Genomic DNA, 12,892 nt, shown 5'->3' with positions numbered 1-12,892 from the left:
AAAAGCTGAACTCGGCTTATACACGGGTCAATACGGTAGGGGAGGGAGGGGGGAACTTACCACCGCCGCCGCCTTCTCTCGGCCGGGAGCGGCCTCCAGAGGCCCCCTGCGGCCGCAGGGAGGCAGCTCAGCCGCCCCTGCCGCCTTTTCCTGGCTGGGAGCGGCCTCCAGAGGCCCCCTGCGGCGGCAGGGAGGCCGCACCGCCGGGCCCGCGCCACTTCCCGCTGCCAGGAGCGGCCTGGGGGGGCCTCCTGCACCTGCAGGAAGGCCGGCCCTGCCGGATCCGCCGCTTCCCGCCGCCAGGAGCCCGGTCAGGTAAGCCTGCTGGGGGAGGGGAGGGGTTATAAGCTGACCCTCGGCTTATACGCGGGTGCCTAATTTTTCCCCATTTTGGGGGAGAAATTAGGCACCTCGGCTTATACGTGGGTTGGCTTATACACGGGTATATACGGTACTTTATGGAAGGCCAGGAGAATGGGAGCTTTCCTGACCTCCTTGGGCATGTCATTCCACAAGGTGGGAGCCACAACAGAGAAAGCACACTTGTAGACATAGTTGCCACAAAGGCAGCGAAGGTTTATGAAACTCAAGCGTTACCTCTCTCCCTTGTATCTAGAAAGTAACTAGCAAACATGCCAAAGGGTAAACTGAAGCCTAGCCTGAAGTCCTCAAGTGAGGATTCAGAACATTTTTCAAATAAATAAATACAGGCATATGGCTATTTAGATTCTACAAAGTGGATTTTGCTGGTAAGATATAAACTGAATCAAGAAAACTAAAACTGATTTACACTGTTAACCTTTTAAAAAAACATTAAACTCCTGCTTAGATTTTTTTAAAGCCTCTGGATTTTACTGGAACTTGCTGAGTAGAAACTGTAGCCTTAAGTGAAGCAACGGTGACTTTGAAGAAAGCTCTATAACTAGCAAATTTCCAGCTGTTATAAAAATAGGAAAGTTTACAAACAAGTGAAAGGATGGGACTTAAATGTTCAAAATTATAAAAGTGGTAATACCAGAAATAATACTCCAAGGAAACAGGAAATAAGAAACAAATTCATACTGAAATTAGAGGGTACTTAAATAGATAAGACACAGTGGTCGTTGCCCAGAAAAATATCAGGCTTATAGGAGAGAAACAAAACATGAAATCAGCAATGTGGGGAAGGGCTGTGGCTCAGTGGTAGAGCATCTGCTTGGCATGCAGAAGGTCACAGGTTCAATCCCCGGCATCAGGTTCAATCCCTGGCATCTCCAGCTAAAGAGACTAGGCAAGTAGGTGATGTGAAAGACCCCTGCCTGAGACCCTGGAGAACTGCTGCTGGTCTGAGAAGACAATACTGACTTTGATGGAACAATGGTCTGATTCAGTATAAGGCAGCTTCATGTGTTATGAACACCAGCATCTACACTATTGGGGAGGGGCTGTGGCTCAGTTTGTACAGCCTCTGCTTGGCATGCAGGAGGTCCCAGGTTCAATCCCCAGCATCTCCAGTTAAAGGGACTAGGCAAGTAGGTGATGTGAAAGACCCCTGCCTGAGACCCTGGAGAGCCGCTGCCGGTCTGAGTAGACAATAGTGACTTTGAGGGTCTGATTCAGTATGAGGCAGCTTCATGTGAACTGAAAGCTTCGGAAATGTGATCTCATGTCACAAAAAGAAAAAATATACTAAGCGTATTAACAGAAGAGCTACATCTAAGGCTTGACTTGTACTGTTCCTACCAGACTCTAATATGGAGTGTAGTTCTCTTCTACAGGCACTGCAATTTAGGAAAAACACATTTATAAATTAGGAAATTAAGAAAACAACAAAGCAGATGGCAACAGGCTGTCAGGTACCCTTGAATATGAAGTGCCCTGCTTGAACTCTGAACTAATTGACATAAGATATTCCATTCCTTCCAGTTCTATGAACCCAATTACATGGTTCTTTGGAAGACATTCTTCAAAACCACATTTAGTTGTATATAAAGAACAGAAAATCAATTTCAGCTACCTATCTGGTCACCAGAATAACTTGACTTTATACCAGCCTTCTGGGTTCTTTTGAAAACAGAAAAACTATTTAACCCAACACCTTGCATCACAGAGATTCTGACTGCCCCTTCAGGCTATTTGGACATAAGAAGTTCCACTGGACAGGGATTTGAGGCAAAGAGTCTCCGCATCAATGGCCATAACTTAACTGTGTCTTTCTAGCGGCAATGACAGATTGACTTAGTCATGTATTGATTACTACACTTCAAAAACTATTGACTCAGTCATGTATTGATTTTTTTTGTCATCAAGCCATAGCTGACTTATGGTGACCCGATAGATTTTTCAAGGCAAGAGATGTTCAGAGGTGGTTTGCCATTGCCTGCCTCTGCATAGCAACCCTGGACTTTCTTGGTGGTCTCCCATCCAAGTACTAACCAGGGTTGACCCTGCTCAGCTTCTGAGATTTTATGAGATCAGGCTATCATGGTCAGTCAGGGCCATGTATTGACTACTACATGTCAAAAACCTATTATTTCCTTAATCATACAAAGGAGTTTTAAATTCAAGACAGGATTTAACCTTATATATAATCACTTCAAACTGTCCCCAGCACTTCATGTAATCAGGTTAGCCATAACTTGAACTTCACAACACCATTCTACGGTAGGAAATTCAGCATTGTTCACTGTAGAGGTATAAAACTGAGAAACATCATATTGCCTGAGATAATAACAAAGAGTAGATTTAGAGAGTAAGTCTGCTTACTTGAATATATATAAAGAGGAAATAATGCTCACCAAAGAGGAAGATAAATAAATTCTCCCCCCTATACAAAACTACTATTCCCAGCATTCCGTGGGAAAAGGAAATTATTGTTAAACCAGTATAGCATCCATCTTTACACCAGGAGTGTAGAAAGAGATCCACATTCTTATTCTCCCATACTAAGAACCTAAGCAAAACTGGAGAGAGCTCCAAGATATTCAATACACTCTTACTTCTCATAGATCTGGTCTCAGGAAACCCCTGTCAAAGCATAATACAAATCAATTATTTCTTTTAAAATTAAACCAGATTTTTAAAAATGTAATTGGATATATTTTTAATCCAGCTATAATAAGAGTGTTTTAAAGAAATAACTTGTTTTAAAAGAGGATCCAAATGTAATACAAATTTTTGCATTTACCTTTTAAAACAGAATTCACAATCTTCTATGAATTAAAGTGTGTATTTCCAAGAAAAAAATGGGGAAAATGTACTTTTGAGGTGAAACATTATAAATAATAAAAGATGGCCATGTATTTATTATTGAAGCACTTAATGAATATTTATGACTATCAACCAAACAGCATAGATATTTAGTTTCCAGTCAAATAAGCACAGCTTTTTGCTATAATTTTGCCCTTAAGAAGCACATACCAATGAGATAATTTATGGTATCAGATTCGCACCTGCAAAGTTCTAGGTATTTAGCTCACATTTCAGAATACTTAACTCTAGACTGCTGATATGACTATGACCCTTGATTTGCACCAGAACGTGATCTTACTTACAGTGCAATCCTAAGGAGAGTTACTCCAGTCTAAGCCCATTCATTTAGGGTTGTGCTGTTGGTGTCCTTGCGAGTGTATAGAAAGGAAAACTGAACTCCATTAATTACACTGCTGCCAACTCATCCCTGAAAAATTCTACTTGTGCAGTGAGCTCCATGATTTTCAGATTATGCTTTAGGCAGTATAAGGTTTTATTTAGTTGCAAACAAATATTTCTTATCATAAAAACAAATTGCTCGTCATCTGGTAAAGAAATCCATGATTGACAAATGGGAAACGATGATCAAATCAATTATTTAAATCAGGGCTCGACCAATTCCAGGCGCCAGGTCACCACAGGACCTAGTAATTTTTATTGTGGCACTGCACAATTTTTTATTGCAGTAGCAATAATTACAAAATTTAATCTTTAAATCTGCAAAAACTGAAGGGTAAAAAAATAGTCTGGCTCCTGAAGATTTGGGCTGGCTTGTAGCCCCCCCCCCCACAACTGTCAATGCCCAATTTAAGCAGTTCTTTTTTCCTTTGATTTAAACTGGGTTGAATCTATCAATCTTCTGAGAAACTTGACAGCGAAAATGTTTCATTTATATAGCCCTCTACACACCTTTTAACCGATACTGGGATACTTGCACAAAAACGCTTGACATTACAGGTTGGATCCAACTTTCATTCAATCCCATCCAATTCCCCTCCTTACTTCAGCCGCATTTATACATGATTTTTGTCCATGCAGGTCCCATAATCCCCAGACACAGCCACTGCGGCTTTTAAGTACAACATTTCAGGAGATCCATGGCCAGATCTTCCACATCTTATGTACAGTAGTCTGGCCTTCAAAAACATTGGGGGAGGGGGGGCTTAAAACATTTGGAGAATAAGATGTTCTGGTACTTTTTGCAGATGATGAGGAAGGAACAGAGACATCTTGGAAGGCCTCCATACTACAGGAACTATAAATCTCTGCAATCCAAACTATGGTTAGCCCTCAAGTGTGGACGACAACCAGAAAGGTTCATGGTTTGAGGGCAACTGTGAATCAATACACTGACGCTCTCCTTCATGTAAACCACCTGCCTCAGGAGAAATTAAGCTCATATGGCTTGTCTAAAAGGTTTTGCTTTAACAATTATTCCCACACATTATTATACAATGAAGTTGCACCACATGCCTCCTCTTGTGCCAAGTCTCACTAATAGTGAAGTTGTCACAAGGAGGTTCTCTATCTTAAGTGAGATTTGTTGCCCTGCTGTTACTAGCAAGGCACCATTGTTGCAAAGTTTCCCCAGAGCAAAGCTATTTATAGATCTCAGGTCAAATGCACAAGGATCACTTATTTAAAATTAAGTATACAGCAGAACCTGATGACTTAGGACCATTGTTTCTATGTATTCTAGGGCAAGCTATGGCCTAAGAATACCCAGCAGGAATCCAAAGAAGGCTTTTTGTATTTCAAATGGGTACCATATAAAGCCAGGCAAAATGCAAAACCTGAAGTAATTTGGCCCACTATCTTAAATCACCATCCTATTTAAGAAAAGAAGCTCTATGAAATTGTCTGTCTGGGATACGATACATTATGTCTTTATGTATATCGAAGATATCAGTGTGTTTATGATAGATGAAGTATAAAAGAGAGGATAAAATAAAAGAGCACAGGCCAAATGTGAAAGCTTCAAGACCTCTCCCGGAGAATTATTAGACTGGGGCCTCGTTCTATTATCTTTAATATTTACATTTTATATTGCCGCCTATTAAATGTGTGCGTCTGTATGTGGGACAGGGGAATAGTTGTATAGAGATTATTAGGGACGGGGGGATGGGAACGAGGAAGAAATCTAACACAACCAGGCCCCGTCTGTCCTAAATACACAGCTCAATACTATTTCACTATGGAAATCCAAAGACTACCCCCCCACGCGCATCAGGATTCCCATGACCAGTGGCAGACTGGGGCTAAAAATATTGGTTGCCAGGAGACAAAGGGGGCCCACCCACAACTATAAGGCTATAATTTTTATAAGAAATAAAATTTTCAAAAAACACATAAGTGGAAAAAAGGTACAATTAAACATTTTAGTTGCATATAGTAATAGTATTGGAATTTCTATTATATTTTCAGGCTGCTAATAAGTCATCAACATTTTTAACGTATTGTCTAACGTTTAAGGGGGGCCCAGGTCATCAGGGGACCACTTGCCATCGGGCAAGCCGACACCCTGGCCAGTCTGCCACTGCCCAGGACCACTACAAGAGACAATACAGTCCTATTGTGCCATTTGCGCAGGGGCAAAGCGGGGGCCACAAAAACAGCTGGGCCCGAGGTCCCGCCACTCATTTTAGGACCAACCCCCACCCCTGTGTCTGAATATCAATCGCGCCTGTTCAAAGCGCGTTAAGTCAGACAACACTGGCATGGATACTAAAAGGAACCAGTAGAAAAGGGCAAGAGTCCAGTAGCACCTTAAAGACTAACAAGAATTGGTTCTTGTAGGTTATCTGGGCTGTGTGACCGTGGTCTTGGTATTTTCTTTCCTGACATTTCACCAGCAGCTGTGGCCGGCATCTTCAGAGGAGTAACACTGAAGGACAGCATCTCTCAGGGTCAAGTGTGTAGGAAGAGTAATATATCTTGACACTGAGAGACACTGTCCTTCAGTGTTACTCCTCTGAAGATGCCTGCCACAGCTGCTGGCGAAACGTCAGGAAAGGAAATACCAAGACCACGGTCACACAGCCCGGATAACCTACAAGAACCGATGAACTCTGACTGTGAAAGCTTTCGACAATACTAACAGGAATATTTTCTGGTAGGGTATGAGCTTTCGGGAGCCACAGCTCACTTCTTCAGATACAGCTAGAATGTATCTGAAGTCATTCTAGCTGTATCTGAAGAAGTGAGCTGTGGCTCCCGAAAGCTCATACCCTACCAGAAAATATTCTTGTTAGTCTTTAAGGTGCTACTGGACTCTTGCCCTTTTCTACTATCTGTAGAAGATATCTGAAGAAGTGAGCTGTGGCTCACAAAAGCTCCTACCCTACCAGAAAATATTCTTGTTAGCCTTTAAGATGCTACTGGACTCTTGCTTTTTCCTACTATCTGTAGAAGATATCTGAAGAAGTGAGCTGTGGCTCACAAAAGCTCCTACCCTACCAGAAAATATTCTTGTTAATCTTTAAGGTGCTACTGGACACTTGCTTTTTCCTACTATCTGTAGAAGATATCTGAAGAAGTGAGCTGTGGCTCACGAAAGCTCACACCCTACCAGAAAATATTCTTGTTAGTCTTTAAGGTGCTACTGGACTCTTGCCCTTTTCTACTATCTGTAGAAGATATCTGAAGAAGTGAGCTGTGGCTCCCGAAAGCTCCTACCCTACCAGAAAATATTCTTGTTAGTCCTTAAGATGCTACTGGACTCTTGCTTTTTCCTACTACTGCAGACAGACTAACACGGCTGCCCGCTGTGAACTAAAAGGAACCGAACCGGGTTTGCTGCGGGATCTCGTCAGATCTCAGAAGCTAAGCAGGGTCAGCCCTGGTTAGTATTTGGATGGGGGACCCCCAAGGAAGTCCAGGGTTGCTGTGCAGAGGAAGGCACTGGCAAACCACCTCTGTTAGTCTCTGGCCATGAAAACCCCAAAAAGGGGTCGCCATAAGTCAACTGCGACTTGACTGCACTTTACACACACACACACTGGACTGTTCTGTTTGGGGGGAGGAGGAGGGGGGGAAGTGGCCGGAGTGAAAGCAAGGCGAGGAGGAGGGGGGAGGGGGGGAGGAGGAGGGGGGGCGAGGAAAAAGAAACTCTCCTCCCCTACCGGGGGGGGGGCGAGGAAAAAGAAACTCTCCTCCCCCTACCAGAAGCTCAACACCCTACCAGAAAATATTCCTGTCAGTCTTGAAGGCGCCACTGGGCTCTGGCCCTTTCCCACCGCCTCCCCCTAGCAGACCAGCGAGGCGGCTTTGTCTCTCCCCGCCCCCTTCCTGGGCCCGGGCAGCGCTCGGGGACAAAGGGAGGGAAAGGGGGGGAATGGAGCTGGGGCGGTGGGGCGGTGGGGCGGTGTGTGGTGTGGGGGGGGGAGCTGGCTTCTCTTCCGCCCTCCCCCGCCCCGGCGCACCTACCGCAACAGGAGGAGACGACGAGGAGCAGGAGCCGCGCTGACCTCCACGCAAGGGACCCTTCCGTGCTCCAGCCAGGGGCCATAACACCGCCGCGGCGGGGGGAGGAGGAGGAGGAGTTGGAAGAGCCGCCGCCGCCGCCGCCGCCGCGGGAGGGCCCAGCCGTCGCTGCCCCCGCTGGGGTGTCCGGGGGGCCTCAGCAGCGGCCAGCCCCGCGCACGCGCTCTGCGCCGCCGCCCGCTCGCGGAGCCATGAGCTGCGGCCGCCGCTCCAGCTGCCGGCCTCGGCCTCCTCGGCGAGCTCAGGTGGGAGGGGCTCCGGCGGCGCGGCTGCGCACTGCAAAGCCGAGCGCGTGGAGCCGCCGCTCTGCCTGGGAGATGCGCTGAGCCGGGAGGGGGAGGAGGGGGAGGAGGGGGAGGAGGGGGAGACGACTCCGGCGGCTGGCGGGGGCCTCCCCGTCCCAGCGTCCCCCGCCCCTTTCTTCTTTCTTTCTTCCCCGGGCGTGCTGCAGAGGGCGACGCTGCGCGCCCGTTTCTGTTCGCGCCGAAGCCAGGCCCGGTGCGGAGACCGCCGGCCCGGTGCTTGTGCGCCTTTACTGGGAAGTGGTAGGAAAGGGCCGGAGTCCAGTCGCACCTTCAAGACGAACAAGAATATTTTCTGGCAGGGTGGGAGCTTGAAAATGTTGTAAAAAAAAAAAAATACTGTTCGCACTTTCTGTGTATTCCCAGCGATGTATTAAGAGTTTGGAAATGTTGTGAAAAAATACTGTTCACGAAAGCTCCTACCCTGCCAGAAAATAGTTTTGTTAGTCTTTAAGGTGCTGCTGGACTCTTGCCCTTTTCTACTACTGCAGACAGACTAACACGGCTACCCACTGTGAATTATGTATGTATATATATATATATATATATATATATATATATATATATATATATATATATATATATGTGTGTGTGTGTGTGTGTGTATGTATATATATATATAAACTCATACCCTGCCAGAAAATATTTTTGTTTAAGGTGATTCTGGACTCTTGCTCTTTTCTACTACTGCAGACAGACTAACACAGCTACCCACTGTGAATTATGTATATGTGTGTGTGTGTGTGTGTGTGTGTGTGTGTGTATATAAGCTCATACCCTGCCAGAAAATATTTTTGTTTAAGGTGCTTCTGGACTCTTGCTCTTTTCTACTACTGCAGACAGACTAACACGGCTACCCACTGTGAATTATGTATATATATATATATATGTGTGTGTGTGTATGTATATATGTGTGTGTGTGTGTATATATATAAGCTCATACCCTGCCAGAAAATAGTTTTGTTAGTCTTTAAGGTGCTTCTGGACTCTTGCTCTTTTCTACTACTGCAGACAGACTAACACGGCTACCCACTGTGAATTATCTACTTGGAAGTAAGTTTTCCATATAATGGGCACTTTCACACATGCCGAATAATGCACTTCCAATCCGCTTCCAGTACACAATCTGCGTGTTCTGCACCATGGTAGAAGGTGCTGTTACCGCACTAGGTCTTCCCAGCGATGTATTAAAGAGTTTGGAAATGTTGTAAAAAAATACTGTTCGCACTTTCTGTGTATTCCCAGCGATGTATTAAGAGTTTGGAAATGTTGTAAAAATTACTGTTCGCACTTTCTGTGTATTCCCAGCAGTGTATTAAGAGTTTGGAAATGTTGTAAAAAAATACTGTTCGCACTTTCTGTGTATTCCCACCGATGTATTAAGAGTTTGGAAATGTTGTAAAAAATACTGTTCGCACTTTCTGTGTATTCCCAGCGATGTATTAAGAGTTTGGAAATGTTGTAAAAAAATACTGTTCGCACTTTCTGTGTATTCCCACCAATGTGTTAAGAGTTTGAAACTTATAAAAAGTACTGTTCGCACTTTCTTTGGCCCCTTTCGCTGTGAAGACGTCTTCCAACTATTTTTTAGCCGTGGCATCCAAAAACCCTTTTAAAGCGATGTTTTTTATAACATTTTCAAACTCTTTAGTACATCACTGGGAATACCTAGTGCAGTAACAGCCATCGCTAAAATGGTTGGAAGACGTCTTCACAGCTAAAGGGGCCAAACAAAGTGCGAACAGTATTTTTTATAACAGTTTCAAACTCTTAATACATCACTGGGAATACCAATGTTGTAAAGTTCACTCGAAAATGTTTTGGAGACAAAATGGTGGGAAATGGTGCGGACAGACGAACATAAGAGCTTTCATTAAATGTCTCACAAACGTTTCATCCTTTAGTGCCAGTTCATACAGTAAAATCCAGCTTCAAAGTGCATTGAAAGTGCATTATTCGGCATGTGTGAAAGTGCCCATAGGGTTTTGCTTCCAGAAAAAAATGCTCTTACAAGTGACCGAGGCAACCTGCTGTTTCTCGTAGTTTGAGAGGAATGGGTGCCATCGCGTGCTTGGAACCGTATGGAGAGCCAGCGTGGTGTATTGGTTAAGAGCGGTGGTTTGGAGCGGTGGACTCTGATCTGGAGAACCGGGTTGGATTCCCCACTCTTCCACGTGAGTGGTGGATGCTAATCTGATGAATCGGGTTGGTTTCCCCACTCCAACACACGAAGCCTACTGAGTAACCTTGGGCTAGTCACAGTTCTCTCTGAACTCTTTTAGCCCCACCTACCTTACAGGGTGCCTGTTGTGGGGAGGGGAAGGGAAGGTGACTGTGAGCTGGTTTGATTATGCCTTAAGTGGTAGAGAAAGTCAGTATATAAAAATCAACTCTTCTATTAGTGGATCAGATATTGAGTTCCAACTAGGCTGTCTTGTCAGGCAAGAAGTCTTTTACATGGCCTATTACCTGGTCCTTTTAACTGAAGCCAGAGATTGAACCTTGTGCATGCAAAGTAGATGCTCTCTCTCTCTCTCTCTTTGCCATCAAGTCACGTCTGACTTATGGCGACCCCGTAGGGTTTTCAAGGCAAGAGATTTTCAGAGGTGGCTTGCCATTGCCCGCCTCTGCGTCACGCCCCTTGTATTCCTTGGAGGAATCCCCAATGCTTGCCAGGGTTGACCTGGCTTAGCTTCTGAGATCTGACAAGCCTGGGCTATCCAGATTGAGGAGTGTGTGTGTAAATTGCTGTCAAGTCGCAGCCAACTTAAGGCAACCCGGTAGGGGTTTCAAGGCAAGAAGCTAACAGAGCTATTGCCTTCTTCTGCATTGTGACCCTGGTGTTCCTTGGTGGTCTCTCATCCAAGTACTTGCCAGAACCGACCCTGCTTAGCTTCTGAGATCTGACGAGATCAGGCTAGCCTGGGCCATCCAGGTCTGGGCGCACATACTCTACTACCAAGCTATAGGCCACGGGTGTCAAACTCATTTGTTGCGAGGGCCGGATATGACATACATGTCACTTGGTTGGGCCAAGATGAGGAACAGTGGTGTAACTGTGTGTGCCTTGGCTGGTGAGCCCACAGCAAGCTCTCTCGCCCAGATCGGGACTAGGGGAGGAGGCTGCCTCGTCTGGCTTGCGAGCCGGATAAGAGCTCTCAAGGGGCTGGATCCGGACCCCAGGCTGTATGTTTGACACCCCTGCTGTAGTCCCTACCGTGCTTCCAAATAAGTGTGTACAGGTTTGCAACCCACTCAGGCTGTCTTTTGCATGTACTTTATGTGAATTGCCCTGACTGGATTTATTCCAAAATAAGTGTTTATGATTGTAGGATCCCATGCATTAAGTTTCGGGTGGGTAGCCTTGTGGTAGAATTTGAGTCCACTAGGATCTTAAAAACCAACAACCGTTATCTTAAAGACCAACAACAAGGGTATAAGCTTTCATGAGTCAAAGCTTACTTCATCAAGTACCTGACAAAGTGAGTTTATGAAAGCATATACCCTGGAAAACGTTGGTGTTTAAGGTTCTAGTGGACTCAAATTTTGGTCCAGGCAGTAAGGTAAGGCTAAATCAACTAAATCTATTGAAGCCATAGATTTTTTCTCACACATGACTGCCTGAGCTCTCAGTCATGACAACGTCCAATACAACCTACTTTTTCACCAGAGAGAGAAAAACATTCAGTTGAATGTCTTGAGAGAAGAAGTCTTGCTGCCCAGTCCTTATCCTACAGAACAAATGTTAGAGGTTTCCACCTAATCAGAAAGATACTTCCCCTCCTGGACCTCCGGAACACAATGATAATTTTATCCCTCTCATAAAAAATTTTTTTGTTTCGAAGTGGGCTTCTTGGTGAATTGAGCATTCTAAACAACAAAACAGAAAAAATATTAGACATAATTTTGGGAATATCATGGGTGTTACACACACACATACTCCCTTTCTCTCTTGTGCCAAATGGCTATTACAGCCAAACTACACATTTGTGTTTTTAAAGAGTTGGAAAACTGGATCCAACTCGGGATCCCCTCAAGCCTCACAGCAGCTGAAGGGAATGGATTTTGAAGAATAAAAGGGGACCCAAACAAGCTTGGAATGATGCTGCAGGGGAGGAAAGGCTTCTTCCCTTGCAAGTGGTTTTCACACACCAAAACAGTGCTGGGGGCGGGAATGATTTCTCCATTTTTAGGACACAAATTTTTAAAAACCCAAACATGCAGTTTGCCCTTTAGCCTCCGGGATACAATAAAAGACCTGTGATTTCCATGATCCCTTGCTGCTTATAGCCTTCCCTACCTACCCTTCAGGAGCCCCGTGGCACAGAGTGGTAAGCTGCAGTACTGCAGTCAAAAGCTCTGCTCACGACCTGAGTTCGATCCTGACGGAAGTTGGTTTCAGGTAGCCGGCTCAAGGTTGACTCAGCCTTCCATCCTTCCGAGGTCGGTGAAATGAGTACCCAGCTTGCTGGGAGTAAAGGGAAGATGACTGGGGAAGGCACTGGCAAAACTCACCCCACAAAAACAAAGTCTGCCTTGGAAACGTCAGGATGTGATGTCACCCCATGGGTCAGGAATGACCCGGTGCTCTCACAGGGGACCTTTACCTTTTTTTTACCTACCCTTCATTCTGTCCACTGTCAATCTCAATAGAAACAGAAATACAATGGAATGAGTTGTTTCTCTCAAAATGATCGGCTAGTTTCTTGTCCAGTAGCATCTTAATGATCAACAGGATTTTTGGGGTATCTGATGAAGGGAGCTTTGACTCTCAAAAGCTTATAAAATGAAAATCTTGTTGATCTCTCAGGTGCTAGTGGACACAAATCTAACTATTTTACTGTACACGAACATTGCTACCCTCTGAAACTATCTTC

The 12,892-nt window shown here is 45.0% G+C and overlaps 1 protein-coding gene across 2 annotated transcripts in view; it reads right to left on the bottom strand.

Moving 5' to 3' along the window:
- Positions 1-7,738, bottom strand: part of LRP12 (LDL receptor related protein 12) — a 49,203-nt gene extending 41,465 nt beyond the window's left edge. For both annotated transcript variants that reach the window (XM_056854385.1, XM_056854386.1), the window contains exon 1: positions 7,657-7,738. In XM_056854385.1, coding sequence (XP_056710363.1) covers positions 7,657-7,738 — 82 coding nt within the window. The remainder of the gene's footprint in view (positions 1-7,656) is intronic.
- Positions 7,739-12,892: the final 5,154 nt, after the last annotated feature.

Source organism: Euleptes europaea, chromosome 8 (assembly GCF_029931775.1).
Source record: "Euleptes europaea isolate rEulEur1 chromosome 8, rEulEur1.hap1, whole genome shotgun sequence".
NCBI classification, from domain to species: Eukaryota; Metazoa; Chordata; class Lepidosauria; order Squamata; family Sphaerodactylidae; genus Euleptes; species Euleptes europaea.
The sequence above is the reverse complement of the archived record's forward strand: the minus strand, read 5'-3'. Positions and strand labels throughout refer to the sequence as shown.